Source organism: Pelmatolapia mariae, linkage group LG3_W (genome assembly GCF_036321145.2).
Source record: "Pelmatolapia mariae isolate MD_Pm_ZW linkage group LG3_W, Pm_UMD_F_2, whole genome shotgun sequence".
NCBI lineage: Eukaryota > Metazoa > Chordata > Actinopteri > Cichliformes > Cichlidae > Pelmatolapia > Pelmatolapia mariae.
The window spans coordinates 887,884-915,876 of NC_086229.1; the positions used below are offsets into that span (position 1 = coordinate 887,884).

Sequence of the window (27,993 nt, forward strand, 5' to 3'; positions counted from 1 at the left end):
CAATAAGAGTCGTGTCTGCACCCTTTATCTATTAAACTTTGACTAAACCTTCAATAATATTCTAATGTAAGAGTGTTAATAATGAATATGTCTTTAATGATCTCCTGTTAATGCTTACATGTGGCCTAATTCCTGTTATTTGTCTTCTTTTAGGATTAGGAGTGAACTTTATTGTCATTGTTGTCATAAACATATAAATACAGAGTAATGAAATACAGTAACAGCAGGGCTGGAGCTCTGGGCTTTAATCTTAGGAGTTTGTTGGGAGGATCACTGATGCAGCTGCTTCATGTGGTCCACTGCAGATGTGATGGATAGTTAGGTGATAGTTGTTCCCCTCCTACGCCTGCCGACCCTTAGACGTCGTCCTCCGCCTGACTCCTCCACTCCACCTTTGTGCAGGCCCCATCGCTGACCCAGGCCTGCGTACTGCCGGTGTTGCTCTCCTCCACAGGCTCTTGGCCTGCTGATCTGTGTTGTACCCTTCAGTTGGTGAGCTCCTTCATCTGTGAGCAGTTATCTGTTTTCCTTCATGTCAGGAGAGTCGTTATTGCGAGTGTGTGCAAACATCAGTTAGTAAGTAACTGTTTTCATTTGCTCCACTTTTTCTCTTCCTGTGAGCTCGACCTCTTCTTACTCTCCCTTTTCTTTCTCTTGTTTCTGAATTCTCCTTTTTAACTTCCTTTTCCTCTCACTTACATGTTTCCTCTTTCACAAACTGTCTAATCACTCTCTCCAGTGTGTGTGTGACTTCCTACATCTCTTACTTTCTCGTTCTCAGTTTATTCCTTAAACATATAAAGTGCAATTTGCTTCTTTTGTTGTGCAGTAAAAATGAGATCCACATATGAGGACATTTGTTTTAAATGTTGATCGAACAGTGACAGTATAATGTCTATAATGGTCCAGACAACCTAAAATGTGATGTCCACATATGTGGAGGTTAATCAGCTGTTCTAGTGATTCAATAACTTGATCAGTTCTGCATCACACAACTGTTATTTCTGTTTTTCTTTTCCCAGACAGATATTTTTGTTCTTTGAATTTAAATGTTTCTTTTCCCTCTAAAATGCTCAAGTGTAGCTACTTTGCCTTCATTCCTACTTGTTTGGGAAGAGCTGTGATCCAGCTTTTTGACTCTATTTTAATTTCTTATATTATATTTGGAGATGTGTTGTTTCCACTTGCCCTGATCACCTCCTGTGTGTATTTAGTGTGTGTTTCATTCACTCTTTGTCAGGTCGTCTGTGTATTTTCCCTCCATGTCATGTCAGAGTGCTCATCATCATCATCATCATAGTCGTCTTAGTTACCTCATTCTTGGGACTCTTCTGTTTTCTTGTAGCTCTAACTAATTTATTATCAACACCCATATGAAATTATGCATAAAATGAATGACTAATGTAAAAATTGGGTTTTTTCTTTATATGTTTATTATGTAAATGTGCTTTTATTTATTCACTCCACATAAAATGTAAAAAAAAAAAAACTTGTTTTTTGTATTTTATAGTCTATTTACAATTCAAATTTTAACTATTTAAAATATTTTTTGCTTTGGGCTCTGGGCTGGTTCAGGTGGATGTGGTGGTGTACTGCATGCTGCTGTAGATGCAGCAGCAGCAACAGTTGCAGACACACTGGCACCTTCATTAATATCACACCCAACTGACTGTTTGATCTTCCCATTGCACTGATGGGTGGACAGTTGTGGTCGCAAATTTTGAAGCCATCCTGATAACCTTCTCCCACCAATGATGTGGAGATCCAACCCTTTTAGATCCAATTAAAATCAAGACACTCAAAAAGATGCTCTGGAAAAGAGTAGAATTCTTGGAACAGAGTTTAATACACTGAATCATATGAACAGCAGGAAAAATACATACAGACATTTAGCAAGAAAATTACATAGCAGAAAGCAAGCAAAGCAAAACCCCGGGGTGTACAGCCTTAAGCACAGACAGCAGAGCAACACAGAGCCGGACAGAGAGCAACAGCAGAGGGGAAAAAGTGCTGGGGGTGTCCTCTGGTCCCCTAATATATAGGGACCAGTATCCCCGCCCACTGCTGCTGGGTAACTTTCCCACGCGCCCAAACACAGCTGCAGGGGTCAGGTACAGGCGAGGGTACGGGCAGGGCTCTGGCTGAGGGCCCTGCCCAAAGGGACACCCTTCGGTTAACCCTTTGCTTTGCCTTCTGACAATAGGTCACAACATGGTCAAAGGTCACACATTAATCCTAATTATTAATATATAATCTTATAACTACATAGGTTCTTAAAACACTTCAGTGTAGGTTCAAAGTGTGTGTGTGTGGTATTTTATCGTGATGTGTTCAGGATCTCTGTTACAATGTTACTGTTTTGGTTGTGCTGCATGAAAGACGTTGAGTGTGTATTAGGGAAGGTTAGTTACCGGAGCTGGAGAGTGAGTTATACAGGAGAACTCTCAGCAGCATTAACTGCCCTGATACTGTAAAACCTTAATAAACCTTGGTGAAACAAAATGTCTTGTGCTTAAGACTCTACATGAAAGTTACAGTGAAAATTAGAGTATATATGTTCAGTGCAGATAGATATATAGTGTATATAGTTACATAGTTATACATATCACACAAAAATCCACCACACAGGTCTCAGGAGCCTGTGCAGGTTGTTTGTGGAGCCGGCTCTATATGATATCCTCTACACTCTGCCTTTGTGTTTCAACAACATCAAAATGGTTCCAGATTTTGCTTCTTTTCTTGGTGTCACTTAATAACCCAGGATGATTAAAAACATGTTTAAGAGTCTACGTGAAAGTTACAGCACACATGTTCAGTGCAGATAGATGTAGAGTGTATATAGTTACATAGGCATACATGTCATCCTGTGTGTCCTGTTTGCCTCCAGATGTGGAGCTTCATGTTTCTCTCTGTGTGTTTGTGTCTCCAGATGTGGAGGTTCATGTTTCTGTCTGTGTTTGTGTCTCCAGATGTGGAGCTTCATGTTTCTGTCTGTGTTTGTGTCTCCAGATGTGGAGCTTCATGTTTCTGTCTGTGTGTTTGTGTCTCCAGATGTGGAGCTTGTTGTTTCTCTCTGTGTGTTTGTGTCTCCAGATGTGGAGGTTCATGTTTCTGTCTGTGTGTTTGTGTCTCCAGATGGGGAGGTTCATGTTTCTCTCTGTGTGTTTGTGTCTCCAGATGTGGAGGTTCATGTTTCTGTCTGTGTTTGTGCCTCCAGAGGTGGAGGTTTATGTTTCTCTCTGTGTGTTTGTGTCTCCAGAGGTGGAGGTTCATGTTTCTCTCTGTGTTTGTGTCTCCAGATGTGGAGGTTCATGTTTCTCTCTGTGTGTTTGTGTCTCCAGAGGTGGAGGTTCATGTTTCTCTCTGTGTTTGTGTCTCCAGATGTGGAGGTTCATGTTTCTCTCTGTGTTTGTGTCTCCAGATGTGGAGGTTCATGTTTCTCTCTGTGTTTGTGTCTCCAGATGTGGAGCTTCATGTTTCTCTCTGTGTGTTTGTGTCTCCAGATGTGGAGGTTCATGTTTCTCTCTGTGTGTTTGTGTCTCCAGATGTGGAGCTTCATGTTTCTGTCTGTGTGTTTGTGTCTCCAGATGTGGAGGTTCATGTTTCTGTCTGTGTGTTTGTGTCTCCAGATGTGGAGGTTCATGTTTCTCTCTGTGTGTTTGTGTCTCCAGATGTGGAGCTTCATGTTTCTGTCTGTGTGTTTGTGTCTCCAGATGTGGAGGTTCATGTTTCTCTCTGTGTGTTTGTGTCTCCAGATGTGGAGGTTCATGTTTCTCTCTGTGTGTTTGTGTCTCCAGATGTGGAGCTTCATGTTTCTCTCTGTGTTTGTGTCTCCAGATGTGGAGGTTCATGTTTCTGTCTGTGTGTTTGTGTCTCCAGATGTGGAGGTTCATGTTTCTCTCTGTGTTTGTGTCTCCAGATGTGGAGGTTCATGTTTCTCTCTGTGTGTTTGTGTCTCCAGATGTGGAGGTTCATGTTTCTGTCTGTGTTTGTGTCTCCAGATGTGGAGGTTCATGTTTCTGTCTGTGTGTTTGTGTCTCCAGATGTGGAGGTTCATGTTTCTGTCTGTGTGTTTGTGTCTCCAGATGTGGAGCTTCATGTTTCTGTCTGTGTGTTTGTGTCTCCAGATGTGGAGCTTCATGTTTCTCTCTGTGTTTGTGTCTCCAGATGTGGAGGTTCATGTTTCTCTCTGTGTGTTTGTGTCTCCAGATGTGGAGGTTCATGTTTCTGTCTGTGTGTTTGTGTCTCCAGATGTGGAGCTTCATGTTTCTGTCTGTGTTTGTGTCTCCAGATGTGGAGCTTCATGTTTCTCTCTGTGTGTTTGTGTCTCCAGATGTGGAGGTTCATGTTTCTCTCTGTGTGTTTGTGTCTCCAGATGTGGAGCTTCATGTTTCTCTCTGTGTTTGTGTCTGTGATTGGCTCACGGTGATGATGTCATTCTATGACGAGCTCCTAATCAGTGTGACTGTGCTGTAGGTGAGTGTGCAGAGTTCGCCTGTAATGAGCATCAGATCCTTTGTTCTGTCTGGTTTACCTGCCTCACCTGACGTGCTTAATAATGAAACATCTGTATGAACTGTGCCGTCAGTCGTTAGTGTCAATAAAGTTTAACTCTGGAATTTAAAGCAAAGCTATTTTCAGCTGCTCTCGCACCACCAGCAGATTTTACCTGGACTCTGTTCCTGCCACAAAAGTAAAGATGAGACTGAGATCAGTTTGATGTGACCTCAGTGTGTTCATAAACTGCTATAATGTGTTTTTGTTTATCAAACCGTGTTTCAGATTTTCATATATCAATAAAGTTTAATGACAGATTCTGTGTGTGTGTGTTGAGTCAGACTTTGAGCTCGAACAGAATGAACATTAATGATGTCTGAATTTGTCTTTGCAAACACAAAGATGTCAAACTAAATCCTGATGAAGACTCTGCTGATAAAAGCAGCTGAAAGAAAAATCAATGAGTGTTTATAGAAATGAATCTAACATGAGAACTTGGAAACATGGCTTCATCCTTCCTCTGCCTCCTCTTCATCAGCCTCAGCACAGCAGGTACCATCAATCCGCTCACCAGTGATCATTAATACACTGATCAATGCCATGATTCGCCCTCAGTCTGATGTTCTGTTTGTTCTCAGATGGATTCATGACTTACAGACTGTCTCGCTGTGACTTTAACTCCACTGAGCTGAAGGACATCCAGTTCACCGACTCTTACTATTACAACATGATAGAGATCATCAGGTTTGACAGCAATGTGGGGAAGTTTGTTGGATTCACTGACTTTGGAGTGAAGACCGCAGAGACCTGGAACAATATTCCTGCAAGGCTGGCTAGTATGAGGGCTCAGAAGGGGACGTACTGCAAACCAAACATTGATGTTAGATACCACAAACTTACGTCTAAATCAGGTGAGCGTGCGGTGGTCTGTGTGACATCATCAGGTGTTCCTGTTAACCTCACTCTGAATCATTTATGATGGACTCACAGCTGCAGCTAATTTTGATGATTAATAACTTTAATAAATCATCGATCACGGAACATAAAACGCCAGAGAACGAATCTAACCTGCGGCGCCCCCTGCTGGTGACACAGGCAAACTGCAGCTGTTCCTCATAACACACTGATTATGATATTATTTTTTTATACTCTTTGAGCTGAAAAATCATCCACAATTGTTTTTAATATTTCCATATACATATTTTAACAGTATTAAGGAGCCTAGCAAGTTAATTATTTCCTTCTTTTCATCTTATTCATTTATTTTAAATATGATAAATATGAAACACTGATGTCTGCAGTTTATTTATTGATTGTGACCTTCACAGCTTGTTTAGCTGCTTCACACCTGCAAACATTTACAGCTCAGATCTATGACTCAGTGCTACAGTGGAGTTATTCAATATGAGGCAACAATTATAAGGTTATCATCATAACACACACATATAAATGTGACTGCTGTTATTTAATCTGTGTGTGTGAAGTGTTTCACTCTCTACAGCATCTCTGCAGTAAAGTGAGCTAAAGTGCTGAAACAGCTGGTGTGCTGACAGGCTGACCTGACTGATCAGTGAAATATAAACACACACAACCTGTGACTGTGTAACATCAGAAACAAAGAGAAACATGAGGAGAACCAGCTCAAGACTCCTGTGCAGGGGAAGCTGTCTGATAGTGTGTGCAGAAGGTCCATGGAGGCAAGTTTTGTTCCCGTAATCCTCTCCACAGACTTTATGACTCTTTGTCTGTGTGGTGTTTCCATAGCAGACGGTTGTTGATGTGTCAGGCTGCACAAACAGCTGTGCAGCTTTTATTTATTTATTATTTTGTGTGATGCAGCTGTTCTTTGTGTTGTTGCTGGATCGTTGCCTCAGGGGGAAAGTTGTGTGTGTGTTGAACATGCAGACTCACAGAGACTGCAGCTGTCAGCAGCCACACACACTTTATATTCTTCAAATCAAATCACAGTGAAACATGTTCACTGACAGCTCAGCTTCAGCATCTTCTTCATGCTGTGACTGCAGCCGTTCAACTCTGTTTCTCTTTAACCCAAATCATCACAACATGGAAATATAATCATCAAAATGATGTGACTGGAAGGATGCAGCAGTCTGTGCTCCACCTTTCTCCTCCACGCCGGCAGGTGGAGAACATGGATGCATGAATCTCTACAGAGTTCTTTGAATATTATCCGTCTTATCAGTTTTCAGTGAACAAAAATCCTCACAGAGCCAAAATAAGCAGTTTGTATCCAACATAACTCAGCTGGACTCTGATGCTCCGTATAACAGCCACACATGAGTCTGGATTCACTCAAAGCATTGAACAAACTTTATTGTAAATGAAGCTTTTGGACATTTATTCTCTGATATTTGCTCTTCAGCTCGAGTCTCCATCAGTGGGAACATTTCCTGATTCAACTTTTCTTCTGTTCAAATCAAACTCCATGAGAATCAAAGTGTGAATCAGAGTCCTGATGATCAGATTCTATAGAAACATGGAGACTGTAGAGGATTTACACTCAATATGTTCATTTGGTCCCTTCAAGAAAAATCAATCATTCATCAAATAAAATCAGTCGTTGATCGACTCAGTTTGATTGACAGGACAGATGATCAGAGGTGCAGAGTTTTTACCACCATAATTAAAACATGGACTGAAGTATGGGTGGAGTCTGTGAGTGAAGGAGCAGCCAGTAAAGGAGTAGATCAGAGCTGCAGCACCTACATCATAAAAGGAGACCAGACCCTCCTCATAATCCACAAACACCCCCACCTTCTCAGGACCAGGATGAAGACAGAGGGGGACTGGAGGGGAATCACAAGCTATGTACTCATTTCCATTTCTCAGCCACACAGTCCAGAAACCATCCTGAGGACTCAGTGTGATTTTTCCCTTCCTGTTGATCGACTCTGTGGCCACTCCTAAATCCCAGTCAGTCTTTCCTTTAACCTGAACCTCAAAGTAAAATCTGCCTGAAGAGAAACTCTGCTCTCCTAAAACATTAACACACAGAGAAAATCTCTCTGGGTTGTTTGGAAGTTTCTTCCTCACATCACCACAGTACACTTGTTTTCCATCATCAGACAGGATGAGCCAGGGATTTGCTGTATCAGGATCCAGAGTCACATCCACCTCATGCTGCTGCACCCTCTGCAGCTCAGCCTCAAACAGCTTCTTCTTCATGGGTTTCCAGACTGTCTCCTCCAGCTGAGCCACAGCTCTCCCCACAGTCCCCTCATATGATGGTAGATGAACTCTGACCTCTGTCCAGTCCTTGCTGGGTGGAGCAGCTTTCAGGGAGGAGAAGCTTTGGAGGAGGTGGAGGTGGTCTTCAGAGCGTGAGAGCTGCTCCACCTCAGAGCTTCTCTCCATCAGCTCAGAGATTTCCTGTTCCAGATCTTTGATGAGACCTTCAGCCTGTTTCTCTGTAGTTTCCTGTTTGTCTTCGATCTCCTTCATGAGCTCCTTCAGGCGTCTCTCAACAGACTCCATCAGAGCAGTGAAGACCTGAACACCTTCTGCTTTCTGTCTGTCTGCAGCATCTTTACTCATCTTCACCGACTCTGTGATCTCCTGAATCTTCAGTCGTCTCTTCAGGATCATCTGCTGAATCTCAGCCTCTGTCTTCTCCAGCTCTGCCTTCTTTCCTTCATATTCTTCTCTCAGAGGAACAAACTCGTGGTTCTTGTGGTCTAAAACAGAGCAGAGCACGCAGACACATGTCTGGTCGGTCTTACAGAACAGCTCTAGAGGTTTATTGTGCTTCATACACATCCTGTCTTCCAGGTTCTCCACAGCATCAATCAGCTGATGTCTTTTCAGACGTTTCACTGTCAGATGAGGCTCCAGGTGAGTCTGACAGTAGGAGGTCTGACACACCAGGCAGGACTTCAGGGCCTTCAGTCTGGTTCCAGTGCAGACGTCACAGGGAACTTCTCCTGGTTTGGCAGCTTGTTGCTCTGAGCTGCTGCTGCTGGCTTTCTGCTGAGCTTCACGTCTGAACTGAGCAACCATCTCAGAGAACAAAGTGTTGATGTCTAGTTCAGGTCGTCTCTTGAACACTCTGTTACACATAGGACACTTCTGTCTGCCATCAGTGTCCCAGTGCTGACTGATGCAGGTTTTGCAGAAGTTGTGTCCACATGATGTAGAGACTGGATCAGTGAACACATCCAGACAGATGGAGCACAGAAACTGATCTTCAGATCGCAGATTGCTGGCAGCAGACATGTCTGCACTCTGAGGGAGAAAGAAAAGAAACATTTGATTCAAAATTCACTTAAAATTTCATTTTTAAAAAGAGAGAAACAAGCGTCAGTAGTCTGAGGAGCTTGGAAAGAAAAGCGTCTGGACTTCAAGTTTCTTGAAGACGTTTCATCAGAGAAGCTTCTTCAGTTCTCAGAGTAACTGGTGGAGACCCAGCAACACACTCAGACACAAACTGGTTCATCCCAAACACAAACTTAACATCGTCGTGTCTGCTGTACAGTGCAGCGTCCAGATGAACAGAATAATGTTTGGGGATGAAGATAAATACAGTCGTTAAAAAGATGTGAAATTGTTTCTCTGACTGTTTTACAGAAGGTCCAAGATTCATCCAGATCATTTGTATACTTGAATAAATCAGTTTGTTGGATATATTCCATCAATTACTGTGAAGTAAACTTCGACCTTGTTGGTGACTAAATACTTCTTATTGTAAGTCCAGATCAACGAGCCATTAATATTAAACAGTGACTGTTCCAATAGAAGTGACAGTGAGGAGGACAATGAATCATAAACCTCAGAAATGTGTTATTAACTGTTTGATCCAGTATATTAATGGCATTTATGAGAACATGTTTATTCAGTGGTGTCTGTATATTTGGTCCATTTGTGCGTCATTAAAAACTGTCCTGTTTTCTCTCACAGATACTGGAACATCACAGCTCCTCACAGACTCAGGATATGGAAGAAGATGAACTTTTCCAGTCACTCGCTGGGATACATCATTCAATTATTCTGGATCCTCAGAAAACATTGATTTATTTTTGTATTTCATATATTTGTTTGTCCAAATCAAAGATTTATGTTAGTAGAGAAGAAGCCACCATGATGAAGCCTGTGTGTGAAAATGAGATCAGTGAATTTTGTTGATCAAAATCACATTTAAGGAGGAATTCTGTCCTCCAGTTTGTTTAAATAAGCTTTGGGATTAAACACCATCATCTATGTTTGTGTCTGATGACATGTTTGATCCAGTTCAGCTTGAATATCACAGCTGATGTGTGAACTCTGACATATTTAAAGCCTCGATTATCAGGATGATTTAAACACATCTGTTTAAATAATGTCTGTGAAGGTTCTCAGTCATCCAGGTCATCGTAGTCAAAGGAGTTTGCAAAGAAAAGCGTCTGGACTTCTTTAAGTTGCTTGAAGACGTTTCACCTCTCATCCGAGAAGCTTCTTCAGTTCTAAGGTCAAATGGCCGAGAGTCCCAGATTTAAACCCAGTGGGAGTATCCCCCCAAGGAGGGACAAAGGACCCCCTGGTGATCCTCTAATCACATGCGCCAAGGTGTGAAAGCGGGTGTGGTACCTAATCAGCCAGGGTTTCGGGTGAGCCCATTGTGAAACCTGGTCCCACCTTGTCATGTGAATTCCTGAGGTCAGATGGCCCAGGATGTGAGTGGGCGTTAAGGCGTCTGGGAAGGATCTCAAAACTGGATTATAGATGCAGACAGTTGGTGTCGTAAACCACCGCCTCTGTTCAAAGATGGTCGCTCACAGTGGACATAGATGGCCTCTTTCACTCCTCTTTCAAACCATCTGTCCTCTCTGTCCAATATGTGAACATTGGCATCCTCGAAAGAGTGACCTTTATCCTTAAGATGCAGGTGGACTGCTGAGTCTTGTCCTGTGGAGGTGGCTCTTCTATGTTGTGCCATGCGCTTGTGAAGTGGCTGTTTGGTCTCTCCGTTGTAGAGGTCTGGGCATTCCTCACTGCACTGTACAGCATACACCACGTTGTTAAGTCTGTGTTTAGGAGTTTTGTCTTTCGGGTGAACCAGTTTCTGTCTGAGTGTGTTGCTGGGTCTGAAGTACACTGGGATGTCGTGCTTGGAGAAAACTCTCCTGAGTTTCTCTGATACACCGGCTACATAGGGGATGACAGCGTTGTTGCGTCTGTCTTTCTTATCCTCCCTCGCTGGTGTCTGATCTTCTTTTCTGTGGCTCTTTGCTGACTTTATGAATGCCCAGTTAGGATAACCACATGTTTTCAGTGCTTCCTTTACATGTGTGTGTTCCTTCTTTTTTCCCTCAGGCTTAGAGGGAACATGTTCTGCCCGGTGGTGTAGGGTCCTAATTACTCCAAGTTTGTGTTCCAGAGGGTGATGGGAGTGATGGGTGGTTTACGACACCAACTGTCTGCCATCTATAATCCAGTTTTGAGTTCCCTCCCCAGACGCCTTAACGCCCACTCACATCCTGGGCCATCTGACCTCAGGAATTCACATGACAAGGTGGGACCAGGTTTCACAATGGGCTCACCCGAAACCCTGGCTGATTAGGTCCCACACCCGCTTTCACACCTTGGCGCATGTGATTAGAGGATCACCAGGGGGTCCTTTGTCCCTCCTTGGGGGGATACTCCCACTGGGTTTAAATCTGGGACTCTCGGCCATTTGACCTTAGAACTGAAGAAGCTTCTCGGATGAGAGGTGAAACGTCTTCAAGCAACTTAAAGAAGTCCAGACGCTTTTTTCTTTGCAAACTCCTTTGACCTGTTTAAATAATGAGATTTATTTTTCCACACAAAGTTATAAAGTGCAGCATCGACTGTTTTCTGAATGATTCAGGAACATCTGTGACTCTTACAGGATACACTAAGTCAGATAATCTCTCTTTGTAAATGTCTGAATGACTTTTTGAAGTACTGACCAAAATCTGCTGGTTTACAGTATCAAAGGCTTTATATACATATATATATACATATATATATATATATATATATATATATATGTATATGTGTATATATATATATATATATATATATGTATATATGTGTATGTATAAATATATATATGTATATATATATATATATATATATATATATATATATGTATATATGTGTATATATAAATATATATATATATATATATATATATATATATGTGTATATATATATATATATATTTATACATACACATATATACATATATATATATATATATATATATATACACATATATATATATATATATATATATGTATATATGTGTATATATAAATATATATATATATATATATATATATATATATATATATATATATATATATGTGTATATATATATATATATATATATGTGTATATATATGTATATATATATATATATATATATATATATATATTAGTGCTGTCAATAGATTAAAAAAAATTAACTAACCAATCTCACAATTTTCTGTTATTAATTGCGATTAATCGCAATTATTTGATTAATAGCCTGGCTCCAATTACATTTTTTCAACTTTATATTTTAAGATTGTAACAGACATTTATGCAACACAATGAAGTAAATGCAGAATAAACACAAAGAATGTATGCTGAAATTCAAAGAGAATTTTAATAGTTTTCATCAATCTTTAACACAGTGAAAACTTACAAAACACCTTTAAGGCCATCAACAGTGACCGAACCCAGGCCTACAGGTTAAAGTGAATATCATAACAATAAAGGGTGCACAAAACTCAGTATTTAAAACACAAAAAGACACAGCTGAAAATCTGGAATGTTGAACATTTTTCACTTCAAAGGAGCAATCTGGCTCAGTCCTTCTGTGCACTCAGCCAGTTACTGAGGCAGACTATTCTGTTTACATTGTCTGATGACAAAGAAGCACGCTTCTTTTGAATGATGTGACCTGAGAGTGAGAATAATCTCTCACAGGGCACTGTGGTTGCAGGGGTTGACAGGTACTTGCGTGCAATAGGTGCCAGCCTGGCATGTGCTCCTTCTCTCTTTAACCACCACTGTAGTGGACACTCTCCTGTGTCAATTTTGGGCTCTGCTTTGTACAGATTCAGACAGCAGTCTATAGCATCTTCCTCTTCCTCTGTATCTGAATCAGGAGAACCCAGCAAGGAGATGGACATCTTGCTCTTCTTTGGTGAGGGTTCCTCTGTTGTCTGAGCAGATGGTTGGTGTGCATCCGTCTCTGCCATCAGAAGGTCATGTACTGATGCCCACACCTCTCTTCTTTCATCTTTGGAAAGGCATTTAAGGTCTTTAAACCTGGGATCAAGGGCAGTAGCGATCTTCAGCCATGTGAGATTGCTGCTGGCCCTCCGCTGAGCTAGGTCTGTGGTAAAAACCATCTTAAACTTCACAGCGTAGACTGGGTCATCATCCAAGGGCTCCATGACCCAGAACAAATGACGCAAGGCTGGCAACACCATGGAACAGGAGACATAGCGCTCTCCCCCCAGCAGTTCGGTAACATATCTGTAATAGAAAGATCAAGTCTGTATTTTTCTATTAATCACACAGAGACAAACATAAATACCACATATGAAAATACACAGAGAGGTGGAGGTGGAGAACATACTTGAAAACAAAGCTAGAACACAAAGATAGACACACAATCATGAGAAACAGAATGATTTACCTGCAAGGTTCAAGTAGTTCCTCCAGCTTCTGCAGTCTGTCAAGCCCCTGGTCAGTCAGCATGGTCACCTTGCTGTTTTGTTGAGTCAGGATGGTGGTGAGCACAGATTTGTTTCTCTGGATCCGCTTGATCATCTCTAGGGTGGAGTTCCATCTTGTTGGAACGTCCTGAACAAGCGGTTCTGTTTGATGTCCATGTGCAGCTTGCTGTGCCTTTAATTCCTGAGCGTTTGCTGGACTATGCTTAAAATGTCCAACAATCTTGCGACATTTGGCCAGAGCCCTTTCAAATGCGTTGTCATTAAGAGAAACTGTGATCACACTCTGCAGAATGTGGGCCATGCAGGGCATGTGTTCAAATGGAAGTAGTCTGGCGGCTGCAACCATGTTACGAGCACTGTCGGTGCCAAGCGTGGTTACCTTGTCCTTGATTTCCCATTCGTTTGCAACATTCAGAAAATGGTCAGCACACGCCTCAGCATAGTGTCTCTCTTCAGTTTTACTCACTGTTAGTGCAAACGATTGCATAGTCCAGTCGTTATCAATAAAATGCGCCATGACCCCCAAGTAATTATCGTTGTTCACCGAAGTCCAGTGGTCTCCGGTGAGAGCGACGTTCCTTACTTGCACAAGCTGCTGAGCCCTCTGGTCCCCAAAGTGTGCAGTCTCGACACAATGGTTCCTCTCGAGGGCAGATTGTAACACTCATCTCCTGATGCAGCGCGAATGACTTCTCTCAGTCCATCATCTTCTACCATGCTAACTGGTCAGCAGTTTTTAGCTATCCAAACAACCAAAGAATTGGTTAATTTTTCTCTCACATTTTTTGTTATTCGTCTACGAGCACCATACTCCTGAAGCGTAGACTGGCGAGGTCCAGTAGAGGTGGATTCAGTTGGGTGTTTTGCTCTCAGGTGATACGCCAGTGATGAACTGCTTCTGTGGTACTTGATTTCAGCTTTGCAAATTGTGCATCTTACTCTCGTTTTGTCCAACAAGCCATCAGGCAACTTCTTAAAGAGAAACTTTCCACCCAAAAGTCTACCCTCGTCCATGCTTGCGTGTGTTAGCTAGTGTTAGCTAGATAGTAGCATGGTGTCACTTCTTCTTCTTCTAATCATTTCTGTCAGGCCAAACGCCAGCATAGCACACTGTTGCTATGTACATATATATATATATACATATATATATATATATATATATATATGTATGTATGTAGGTGTTTTCACATCTGTAATCCTTATGATCAATCAGATCCAGAATCAATCTAATAGGAACAGGAACTGATGAAAAAACAGTCATCAGAACAGGAAGTGATGAATAACCAGGAAGTGTGGAGTCAGTCTGAAGTCCAGAGCACAGCCTGAGTCCACAGTCCTGAGCAGAGCCAGAGTGAGACTGAAGCAGCAGCTCGATGTTCCTACAGTGGATCTGTGGTTACATGAGCAGATTTCTATGGATCCAGTGTGACTGTGATGAGTCAGCATGAAGTGAACAGAGTGAAGATTTATGTAGAAACAGGAAGTGTGATCAGCTGCACTCACCACTGTTGCTGAGAGAAACCTGATGGACTCCAGTGAATCTTCTTTTAGAGACAAACAGGACTCGACTGCAGCTCTGCTGCTGCTCTCTCACACTTTCACTTCTGCAAAATGACGTTGAACTTCTCGTCTCTGCTCCGCCTCTTCCTGCCTCTCCCTTTATCAGCCGGTCTGTACTCAGTGACTGTGTCCCAATTCAGGGTCTGCACGCTTGAAATACGCGCACTACGCGTACTACGGACGGTGCGTACTATAAGTACGAGAAGTGCGGAAGTGAGAGGCTTGTGAAATGAGACGGTCTAGCCTTCGTCGCGCTGTTCAGGTTGCCTAGCAACCATGAGACTAACCGCGAGAAACATGTCATACAGCATTGTTTGACAGAAATGAAGGAGAAAAAATGTTTTGTTGGTCATTCATTTTTGTCATGACATCACTTTGATTAGTTGAGTATCTGAGGCTGAGACCACAGGACTGTAAAACATGATTTTTGGCTTCATTTCTGTACTGAACAGTCATTTCAAGATTAGTTAGTAAATAACAATCAGCTAACGTTGTTCATGAGGCTAAAATCATCTCACTGTGGTAATGTAAATATAATATGGCCAATATTATATGTATTGTCAGATTATTATGGTAATATATATATATATATAAACACCCAGCACGCCCCTGCGGGCGGTTTATCCTTCAAGCTTGGGTCCTCTACCAGAGGCCTGGGAGCTTGAGGGTCCTGCGCAGTATCTTAGCTGTTCCCAGGACTGCGCTCTTCTGGACAGAGATCGCCGATGTTATTCCCGGGATCTGCTGGAGCCACTCGCCTAGCTTGGGACTCACCGCACCTAGTGCTCCGATTACCACGGGGACCACCGTTACCTTCACCCTCCACATCCTCTCGAGCTCTTCTCTGAGCCCTTGGTATTTCTCCAGCTTCTCGTGTTCCTTCTTCCTGATATTGCTGTCATTCAAAACCGCTACATCGATCACTACGGCCGTCTTCTTCCGTCTGTCTGCCACCACTATGTCCGGTTGGTTAGCCACCACCATTTTGTCCGTTTGTATCTGGAAGTCCCACAGGATCTTAGCTCGGTCATTCTCCATCACCCTTGGGGGCATCTCCCATTTTGACCTCGGGACTTCCAGGTTATACTCCTGTACACTATGCCGGCCACTTGGTTATGCCGTTCCATGTATGCCTTGCCTGCTAGCATCTTGCACCCTGCTGTTATGTGCTGGATTGTCTCTGGGGCATCTTTACACAGCCTGCACCTGGGGTCTTGCCTGGTGTGATAGACCCCAGCCTCTATGGATCTTGTGCTCAGTGCTTGTTCCCGTGCTGCCATGATTAGTGCCTCTGTGCTGTCTTTCAGTCCAGCTTTGTCCAGCCACTGGTAGGATTTCTGGATATCAGCCACCTCCTCTATCTGCCGGTGGTACATACCGTGCAGGGGCCTGTCCTTCCATGATGGTTCCTCGTCTCCCTCCTCTTTCTTGGGTTTCTGCTGCCTGAGGTATTCACTGAGCACGCTGTCAGTTGAGGCCATCTTCATGATGTATTCGTGGATGTTTCTTGTCTCATCCTGGACTGTGGTGCTGACACTCACCAGTCCCCGGCCCCCTTCATTCCGCTTAGCTGGACTTGGGGTGAAACCCTCCATGTATGGTAAGGAGCTTTCTTGTCTTTATGTCAGTGGCTTCTATCTCCTCCTTTGGCCAGCCTATTACCCCAGCAGGGTACCTGATCACGGGCAGGGCGTAGGTGTTGATGGCCCGGATCTTGTTCTTACCGTTCAGCTGACTCCTCAGGACTTGCCTGACCCTCTGGAGGTACTTGGTGGTTGCAGCTTTCCTAGCGGCCTCTTCATGGTTCCCATTCACCTGCGGGATCCCCAGGTACTTGTAACTGTCCTCTATGTCTGCAATGTTGCCTTCTGGTAGTTCAATCCCCTCAGTTCTGACTACCTTCCCTCTCTTTGTTATCATCCGACTACACTTCTCCAGTCCGAACGACATTCCAATGTCATTGCTGTATAGCCTGGTAGTGTGTATCAGTGAATCGATGTCTCGTTCACTCTTGGCATACAGCTTGATGTCATCCATGAACAGGAGGTGGCTGACAACTGCTCCATTCCGTAGTCGGTATCCGTAGCCAGTATATATATATATATACATATATATATATATATATATATATATATATATTACAGCAGTGAGCTTGAACTCTGGGTCAAAGATTAAAGTTGCAGTTATTTATATTTCCTATCACCTTAAATCTTCACTCAAAGACAAGTATCTTTGACTGTGTATATATAGATGTATTATACATAAGAGACAAATATTGTTCTTTTAATATGTTGGCATTACTAAATTTGGCTCAATGCTTACATATATGTGTAACAAGGAAAATGTACGAGCTGTGATAACTGTTTCTGATAGAATGAAGATCAGACTGATATATGAAATATTCCTTTATTGGGTGAGAAAATCAGACCATGTCATAACTGCTTTAAGTCATACAGAATAGATATCAGAGCCTTAAACAGGCTGACTTCTGCTAAATGGGTCAAACTGGGCAGAAAGTATACAAACACATAACATCCTTATAGAATATGATGTAACACTATAGATCAACTTACCTCAGAATATATAAAGCATATAAACAATTACAGCAATATGATGCAACAAACACAGCAGTGCTACTAATCCAAAATACTCAAAGCTTCATAGAACTGAAACAAACATTTATTTTTAGCTCCATTCTGCTGCTGATACATACTTTAGGTTTCTGAATATTAAACTTGTTGCTGCCTTTCATAGTGTGTAACTTGAAGGCCCTGAGTACTTTCTCCCACACTGAAAACACTGGAATGATAATATTATTTGAACATTACCTAATAAGACTGATTCAGGACAGACAATTAGTTATGTTAAACTTTCCTAGCAGTCCTTCACAAACAGGGAACAGTCTGTCTATTCTCTCCATCTGTCAGCTGCTGCTGGCTCTTCCTCCTCCTCTTCCTCACACACTGCTGAGTTTGTCCTGGTGGATCATCAGGGGTGCAAAGCCTCACAGATGATGTGCAGCAGTGGGTCCCTCACTCTGGACACTTGCAGTTGTCACACATGGAAATCAAATGTGCGATAAGCTGCAGGATTCAAACACAAGTGTAACTTATAAATACATGTTCATACTTTTATTCCACAATCAGAGAGAAAGAAACAGAGAGAGAGAGTGCAGGACAGACAGACAGGTGACAGTCTCAGGTGTATACACTGCTACAAAACAGCACAAGAGAAGGAGGATTTAGTGTTTGTGTTATTACGAGTGCTAAACAAGAAGAGTTCCCAGATGGTCCAGTGGACACATGTGTGACTCCTGTGATTAGAGCATCTTTCTTTCAGCTTCACGAGTGAACCGTCAGCTCGTTCAAACACACGTTAAAGTTCGTTTGGCTCGACACCACCGAACAGAGGCAGCAATATAACATAGCTAACATTAACAGTGCAGTGAATCCTGCTTGTGCCGTGATATTCAGGACTGCAAACCGAGCAGCATCACTGACTTTCAGCCTGTTGTGTTTGTGGATATATGACTGACTTTAATTATCCATAAAATCATCACATTCTCTGTAAGATTAAGGTCGACTATATATATATTTAGAAGTAGAGGCTTTAAAACCAAGTAAACGCTGAAAGTACAAACATCACTAATGTCACATAACTTTGCCGACATGTGGCCAACAGTAATGTTTTAATGTTCTTAAACATTCGCACATAAATAAGTGACATCATATTCAGTACTTACTTTTGACAGTTCACTCTTCGGCCGCTCCCTTGTCAGCCAGGCATCTAACTATGAAAAAATTACACCCCAAAAGACCCCGGGCTTCTGAAAACACAACCCGGGCTTAAGCCCAGTAAGCCACCCCCTAGCTCCACCACTGATCTGAAGGCTACCGGCCTCCTGAGGACCTGGTAGACCACAAAGGCTGGATCCTCAGCCTATGAATTTGGGACCCCCCAGAATTGGGACACAGTTTTTGAGTTTCTGGTAATGACACCCAATTTTAATGCACAACTTCTGGTGGTTCTTCAAAATAAAAGTTCCTTCTACTCAGAGCAGGAAGTGCGAAACTAAAACACATTGTTTCACATTCTCACTTCTTGTGACAACAATTTCTCCTTGTGGTACAATTAAAGGATCATTAAATTCTTCTATTCTATTCTAGTAAAATCAAATATATAAAGAATGATTCTGAAACAAAACAAATCACTTACAAAGCTTATTTTAACCCGTTTCTCCAGCTGGGTTATATTTGTTTGTTTTTTTCAGTTTTACTTCCCAGTCTTGTTATATCTGATTATGCTCAGCTGTGCTCTCCTGTTCATGTCTCATTCCCTGTTACTCCCTTGTGTATTTAAGCCCTCTGTTTTCCTCTGTCCATTGTTGGGCTGTACCTTGTGCTGTGAGTTTCTTTGTGGTTTTTTAATGTCACTGGTAATGTCTGACTCCTCTTTGTCTAGTTGATAGGTTTGTAGCTTGAACCTATTCGCTGGAACGTTGAAGGCAATGTAATTACACAGCAAGCAAGACACGAAGTAGGCAAAGTTCTTTGTGTTACTCATGCATGAGGGAGGCCTGTCTGGAGCCAAGTGTCGTTCCACCCACTTGACCTCCGTCAGACTCTCAGCCAGGTTCCCCATAGGGCTTTGGAGCGTGATGTCACAGGGGTGGGCGTGGAAAGGATTTTGGCCCGATCCGCCATTTTCGGGGTCTAGCAAGTGAAAAGGGAGCGAAGGCACACACAACAGCCATGGTTCGTATTTGCTGTGCGGTCGGCTGCAATGTTCGATCGCACGACCGGCAAGAGAATAAGCTTGAAAAGGGTTTATCTTTTCATTCTTTCCCAACCTGGAAGCAACATGAGGCAGCTCGTGTATCGATGTTACCAAACGAAGGCGTCTAGCCTGGATAGCAGCTGTGAGACGAGCTGATATCCAGTTCTCTTCCATCTCCAAATATCTGTTGGTGCTCCAGACATTTTCATTCCGGTAAGTTCTAAATATGTTCATATCACTCTTTATAGCCTATTAGTTTTATTTTCGATGCGCTTTGAGGTCATAGCAAATTAGTACAAACATCCTACTGAGTGATTTTGCAGAACTACCTTCTATTTATGGAGTTGCTAATTATTTGGCATTATTGCAGCAAACCAGCCTATGAAATGGATGAAACATCGTGACTGGGTTCCAGCGCTACATAACGGACCTGCTTCAAACATACCACCATGCCAATCAGATTACTTCTTCCATGTGAGGGTGAAGAGGTGACCCTTCAGGATAAGATGGTGAAGGTTTGCTGCGTTTGTTGAACAGTGTTGTAGTAAAACCAGGGAAAATGAAACTTGCTCCTGTTAAATATTCTTAAGTCTTTTGCTGTATAAATAGTGGGGTTTTTTTTTTTTTTTTCCAAAAGATACAGTAAATAATGTTAGTAGTGGGTGATATCATGTAAACACTGTCATGATTTTATGTAAACATTTTGTCTTTTATAAACTATAAATGACATGGATTCTACATTGTAACTGATGTGATGTTCTATAAAGTGGTTTTAATAATAAAAAAGAGGCAAAACTTAGTTTGTTTCTTTATTCAATTTTTGAACAGTGGTACTCAGTCAGTACATATTCAGTAAATGCAAATTATTTACATGGCAGTGCACTACAGGCATAAATCTAGACCCCTAGACAAAACATTATGGCATTATAGCAGTGACAACTCCTCCACAGTAGCAGGTGGGATTTTTCTTTTTTGAGGACGGCTCCTTTTACCTTTCACTACGGATGGTCTGTTTATGTTTTGATCAAGAGCCTTTTTTTTGGGCAGCTGAAGAGGAGAAGTCTATCTTATGGCCAACCTCTGGCTGTATGTTGGTCACATTACCCAGCAAAACCCAGTATGGAGGTTCATCTGTAACAGTCCTTGTGCCACGGATCAACACTGTTGCTTCTAGATTAAACAGAAGAGCAGCGACGTGGGTGCAGGTCTCCACGACTCCGGCCATACAGGTGCAGTGGGCGGCTTCAACCTTCCCTGTGATGCTCACAGTGACCCATGGCTGCAATGCTGTTCATTCAGTCTTTGAGAGTGCAGGACCTGAAACACACACAAAGTTCAATTAAAGACAAGAACTATGAGCCAAGGCCGACATAAATGTGTTTTATCTACTTTATCATAAATGTAACAAAGTGTTTAGAAAGTTAGCACATACATGTAATTTTTCATTTCTTTATGTGTCCATCTATAGAACGCTGCATGTTATATTCTAAATCTGCCTGTCCTCTGTCAGAAACCTGCCTGCAGAAAATGAACCTAAAGTATGTAATGCAAGGATGTAATCGCTTTAGAGATGGAGAAAGCATAAAGTGACAATTATGAATCACTTAATATGATAAGGAGATTCTGCAGGTCATCAATCAATGTATAAAATTAAAATAAAATGTATTTTTAGTGACACAAGATACAAATATTGAAGCAAGATCTATAATTAGAATTATTTATAATAAATATGAATAAATCAGTGCAATTTCTTTAACCATAAAGAATAACTAAGTCCTTCAGGACAATGTCACATCAGTGCACTGAACTCACTATGTTATCCCTCTAACAGCCTCCACATGTTCTCACTGTAATTTCCCCCTCGTGAATGAATTTATGCTGCACTAATCTGAATGTTTGCAGGGAAATCAAACGCATTTCACTCGCAGTACTTGAGCTGACTTACCTTTGTTTGAATGACAACTTGTACGCGCTGACTCCACAGATAAAGTACGAAAATATGTCAGGCTATAGCGGTTGCTCTTCAGGGTTTCTACTCCACGGCCGTGTTTCATACGGGTCCACATTTCCAATGCACGCAATTTTCTGCAAGTACCGCTGCTTCGCCTCTGGACGCAATCGGTCTCTATACCGTCCGTTTTCTTTGGAGCTGCTTTTAAGCATGATTCTTGTCGTTGTCGTTCCAACACTGTGTCTCTTTTGATTCGTAGACCCCGAAAATGGCGCCGCGCTCCGCGGCGTGACGTCAACTCCAAAGCCCTATAGCACTCCTTTTATTGTGGTTACATGAATATGCATAGGTTCATTAACATATAACATCTTACATACGTATACATGTGAACAAAGAATACCTTGTCTGTGTGTGTGTGTGTGGGGGGGGGGGTCAAGATGTGACCCCATGAAGACTCACCAAAGCCGTCCATCTAAACAAAAGGCACTTATGCTTAACCAGATACAGAGTAGGTGTCCTCCTATACCATAAAACAATAAGACAAGATACGACCTCTCCCATGCTCCTGGAATGTGGGGGTGAATACCAGAATGCTCTGGAATGCACACAAAGCCTTTTACAGCCTACTGAAGATCACACATCCTATCACTACACAATCGATTATACACCTCTAAGCATATATGGTTAAATATTCCTAAGCATAAATGACAATCACAATACAATTTCAACACTAGTCCTTTAGTTCCTTGCCTTCCAGTTTAGATTTAGTTTTCATGGTTTCATTTTGTTTTGAGTTTTGTTTTCTGCTTCAGCGCAATACAAGCTGCCTCTTTGAGTTCACCCTCTGTGTCCGTGAGTCCTACGTTTGGGTCCACAGCACTAAACATGACAAACACATACACACACACCATTGACAGTAAATTCACAACCATTATGGTAAATGGTATATATGTATGCTTAATATGTTGGGTTAAAATGTTTATTTGATTTGAAAATTAAAGAAATCGACAAAAACTTGTTCTGGTCTCAAAACCCTACATGCACACGTGTAATCTGTGCGCATCATATGTTTCATTCAGCATACTTAACAATCTGTAAGTGAATGGAAAATGTGTCAACTATTTTTAGGCTTTTAAAACAGAAAGCTTTTTGAAAGTAAATTTGTGAAATAGTTTTAACTGTGTGTAGATTAGGGTACACATGTCTGACTCATCAGAAGATGCCCACAAATTATTGTACAAATTTGTAAACCTCCATATTTCAATCCATATTTTTGTGTGTTTTCTGTGTGTGTTCGTGAGCTACTGCTCACAATAAATTGAAAGTCCTTGAAGAACAAAGAGAAACAGAAAAAAATCAGTTAATGATCCAGTGAAACAGACTGAATGAATGAAGCAGAGATTTTATTGAGGATTGACAGAAAAGTGCATCAAGCAGGAGATGATTTCATGTGGAAGAACAAAATATAGAGAATTTCAACAAATCAAGTCGACCATGACAGGATCCAAATATTTCCACTCGGCCTCAGTCACCAGAAATATTTCAAGCAGTTATTCAGAGCATGAGCACACATGAAGAATTCAAGGTATCAATCAGATGAAAGAAGATCAGATTTCAGAACTGGACTCTTCACAAACACTGAAGAGTCAAAGTTGGATTGAATATTTCTACACTGTGTCTGAGTTCAGTGTCTCAACATCTTCTGTACTCACTGATTCAAATACTTATTTTTTTTTAAGACAAATAGTAATAAATGAACATCAAACCTGAGTATAGTAATAAAATAAGTATTCAATGTTTAACGGTCAACAGCTGACAGGTCAGAGTGATGTACTTTAGTTTACTTTTCCAGCCCTCTACTGTAGCCCGGCTCTGGTTTCTTCATCCACTCTGCTTCTCATCTCCTCCAGTTTCTGGGTCGTCTTGGTGTCCCCGTTCTTCTTCACCTTCCCAATCAGCTTGTCCAAGAGGTGAATAGTGGATGCGGAATCAGCTTTCAGAGCGATCTGCTCCAGTTTCACAACATGGTGGTAGGACTCTTCCAGCCATTGTGACTTCTCTGTTGCCAGATCCTTCATTTCCTTTTCAACATGTTCCTTAAGGCTCAATTTGTTCTAACATTCTGTTTTATTCATCTCGTACTGCAGTTTCTTTTGTTCTATTGTTTTTGTAACTGTTCTATTCTTTTTCACATATCTCCACTTTACTTTCACGTGTTTTGATACATGACACTTATTGGTACAAACAGTGCAGAAACTTTTTTTTATGACCCCACACTGTTGGGGTATTGGGGCCAGTGTACATCTAAAATGACAGTTCTCCTTACACTCTGTGCAGCATAATGCTCCATCATAAACCAATCCCTTTCTCGCAATATCTTCTGTTGCCATGTATTCCTCATTAATTTCTACAGTGAATTTCTCATTTTTCTCCATGTCTTCCTTATATTTGTCCAGAGCTTCTTGTAACTTTTTAATTTCTTTCTGTTTTCCTTCAATGTGGTCGATTCTTTCAAGCAGGTTTTGGAGGCAGGCTTTCAGTCTGATTCGTTCTTTCATAACATCCACACTGTCCATCATTTTATTATCTGCAGTTATTTCCAGAAAGTGTGTGAACCCTGTCATTCCACCCTCTGATATTTTTGCAGCATGTTCCAGTTCTTCTTCTTCTTCCTTTGTTCGCTCTTCATGCTGACAGTTATCAAACAAGAAGTAAACTGGCTCATTCGTCTCATTTCTGGCACATTTAATTTTTACAGCTTCAAGAGCTTCAAAAACATTTTTAGGTTTTCTTCCAGCTGAGTGTGTGATGAGAACTACAATGTTTTTTTCCAGGTTTTTTCCAAACAGAGACATCAATCGATCAAAGGTGTATCTCACATCGTCACCCACTCGATTCACACTCGCCTTCATCACCAGACACACCGCACTAATTTCATGAACTCCATCATTAGAACTAAATAAGTCTAATAATCTGTCATTGGTGATGTCATCAAGTTCACGCCCTTTAGTGTCTTTATATCCAGGAGTATCAATGATTGTCAGAGAGTACTCGGTTTCACAGCCAAAGATTTCATCACATCTGATGTCTGACTTTCTGTCTGACTTTTCTTCTCCTCCTCTACAATCTGAAACCAGACTTCATCCTTCCACTTCACTCCCATGACGTAGTTAACCATAGCGTTAATCAGAGTAGATTTTCCTGTTCCTGTTTCACCCACAAGTAAGATGGTTTTATTTGGCTTATTTGGATTTTTTTCACCAACAGTCATTCTTGTCAGAGTTCCAAACTCCTGTTTCTTTGGCTTCAGCTGGAAAACGGCAGGAGATCCTGCACGAATCAGAACACTTTTGGTGATGATTTTCTTATATTTTGATGAGATGTTACTGATCCTGGCAAGAAAAAAGTAGAAATTTGTAAGTGTAATTAATTTTTCTGTCATCTGATTGTTGGGGTTTTCTTTGTATAAAGCACCTTGAGGGTACCGATGTTGTAATTTGGCGCTATATAAATGTAACTGTTAATGTGTTAATGTGACTGTGATCAATCAGTTGTGACTGATTGTTAATCAGTCACAACTGATTGATTAACAGTTTGGTTAATGCCTTTGTAAGCTCTGTGGACATTTTGGAAATAAGCGTAAGATAAACATGGGGAGGACTGCATTTATTTATTTTTTCCTTTTACACATTTTTTAAACTGTATTTTAATTATTTTGAAATATTATGTTGTAAAGCACTTTACCTAATTTCTTTTCTTTTCAGCAACTAAATTCACAATCTTACAAAAGATAAATTTCAAAATAATTTAAACATTAAAAAAATTACTGATCCAAAACAGTATAATATACAGTGGCTTGCAAAAGTATTCGGCCCCCTTGAACTTTTCCACATTTTGTCACATTACAGCCACAAACATGAATCAATTTTATTGGAATTCCAGGTGAAAGACCAATACAAAGTGGTGAACACGTGAGAAGTGGAACGAAAATCATACATGATTCCAAACATTTTTTACAAATAAATAACTGCAAAGTGGGGTGTGCGTAATTATTCAGCCCCCTGAGTCAACACTTTGTAGAACCACCTTTTGCTGCAGTTACAGCTGCCAGTCTTTTAGGGTATGTCTCTACCAGCTTTGCACATCTACAGACTGAAATCTTTGCCCATTCTTCTTTGCAAAACAGCTCCAGCTCAGTCAGATTAGATGGACAGCGTTTGTGAACAGCAGTTTTCAGATCTTGCCACAGATTCTTGATTGGATTTAGATCTGGACTTTGACTGGGCCATTCTAACACATGGATATGTTTTGTTTTAAACCATTCCATTGTTGCCCTGGCTTTATGTTTAGGGTCGTTGTCCTGCTGGAAGGTGAACCTCCGCCCCAGTCTCAAGTCTTTTGCAGACTCCAAGAGGTTTTCTTCCAAGATTGCCCTGTATTTGGCTCCATCCATCTTCCCATCAACTCTGACCAGCTTCCCTGTCCCTGCTGAAGAGAAGCACCCCCAGAGCATGATGCTGCCACCACCATATTTGACAGTGGGGATGGTGTGTTCAGAGTGATGTGCAGTGTTAGTTTTCCGCCACACATAGCGTTTTGCATTTTGGCCAAAAAGTTCCATTTTGGTCTCATCTGACCAGAGCACCTTCTTCCACATGTTTGCTGTGTCCCCCACATGGCTTGTGGCAAACTGCAAACGGGACTTCTTATGGTTTTCTGTTAACAATTGCTTTCTTCTTGCGCTCTTCCATAAAGGCCAACTTTGTGCAGTGCACGACTAATAGTCCTATGGACAGATTCCCCCACCTGAGCTGTAGATCTCTGCAGCTCGTCCAGAGTCACCATGGGCCTCTTGGCTGCATTTCTGATCAGCACTCTCCTTGTTCGGCCTGTGAGTTTAGGTGGACGGCCTTGTCTTGGTAGGTTTACAGTTGTGCCATACTCCTTCCATTTCTGAATGATGGCTTGAACAGTGCTCCGTGGGATGTTCAAGGCTTGGGAAATCTTTTTGTAGCCTAAGCCTGCTTTAAATTTCTCAATAACTTTATCCCTGACCTGTCTGGTGTCTAAATCCAATCGAGAATCTGTGGCAAGATCTGAAAACTGCTGTTCACAAACGCTGTCCATCTAATCTGACTGAGCTGGAGCTGTTTTGCAAAGAAGAATGGGCAAGGATTTCAGTCTGTAGATGTGCAAAGCTGGTAGAGACATACCCTAAAAGACTGGCAGCTGTAATTGCAGCAAAAGGTGGTTCTACAAAGTATTGACTCAGGGGGCTGAATAATTACGCACACCCCACTTTGCAGTTATTTATTTGTAAAAAGTCTTTGGAATCATGTATGATTTTCGTTCCACTTCTCACGTGTACACCACTTTGTATTGGTCTTTCACCTGGAATTCCAATAAAATTGATTCATGTTTGTGGCTGTAATGTGACAAAATGTGGGAAAGTTCAAGGGGGCCGAATACTTTTGCAAGCCACTGTATTATGTAGTGTATAGATAATAATATGACAAATATTGGACGCTACTTTTACCTGGTTCTTCGTTCAACCTTGGTCACCACAGCAGGTTGCTCAACATTTTTGGATTTTTAAGGTGATATTTTAGTCTTAAATATAATAAAATGTGCAGACTTAACCAACTTCAGTCTTTTAAATAACAGATATGTTTTGTAATAAGTCACAGATAAAATGTCTCTCATGGATAAAACAAATGACATGAAACCTTCCACTCGACAGAAAAACAAATACAATGGAGGACAAATAAAAAGTATTTTAAAGGGTTTAGGGACAGCTTCGAACTTTTTGAAAGATGTAAATATAACCACAAATATTATGAGTAATTCTTGTAAGTCATACAGTGTTTGGTTTGTTCTATAGTCTGAAAAAACGGGGGGGGGTTTTGGGGTTTTTTTACTTTCACTGTATTTGGAAGTACAGGAAATGAAATAAAATCTGGTTGGTTATAAATGATCTATGTTGACAATATGATAATTTTACTGACTTTTTTAATGTTATGGTGGTGTCTGTGTCTTTACTGTTAAAGTATCACCAGAAAGAAAAAAAAAGCAATTTGTAGGGCTGACTTACCCTGCTTGTGTTATCACGTTAAAACATGAAGCTACCATTTTTGTTTGTCTACCTGTACAAACTTACTTACGTTGCCATGGTGATGACTGAGATCCGCACAATGAGGTGTCAGTACAGTGGCCTATAGATTAAAACGGGGAAAAAAATTAATTGAAGGGTCTTAAAAAATTGAATAGACTTTTAAATCCAGAGATTAAACAGAGAAATAGTTTTAACATCACCATCATCAAACATTTATCACTCAGTCCTGCTAAAACATAATCAAAATCTTTTTTCACATGCAAAATGCAGTGTTGAGTAGGACTCATGCCAGCGAGCTAAACCAGCAACCACACTTCCGATGTGTTCTCCATTCATTTCAACGAGACAAAAAAATAGCATAAAAAGCTAAAAAATTAATTTAAAAAAGTATTAAAGTAATGAACACCAAG

The 27,993-nt window shown here is 41.2% G+C and overlaps 1 protein-coding gene and 1 pseudogene across 1 annotated transcript; both read right to left on the reverse strand.

Moving 5' to 3' along the window:
• Positions 1–6,805: 6,805 nt before the first annotated feature.
• On the reverse strand, positions 6,806–14,785 carry LOC134624143 (E3 ubiquitin-protein ligase TRIM21-like). Its single transcript, XM_063469122.1, has 2 exons — positions 14,688–14,785; positions 6,806–8,739 (listed from the first exon to the last, which is right to left on the reverse strand). Exon 2 carries the CDS (start codon positions 8,728–8,730, stop codon positions 7,072–7,074), a length of 1,659 nt encoding a protein of 552 aa, XP_063325192.1. The 5' UTR covers positions 8,731–8,739; positions 14,688–14,785; the 3' UTR covers positions 6,806–7,071.
• An 8,542-nt stretch (positions 14,786–23,327) lies between these two features.
• LOC134615582 (uncharacterized) lies at positions 23,328–24,742 on the reverse strand (annotated as a pseudogene).
• Positions 24,743–27,993: the final 3,251 nt, after the last annotated feature.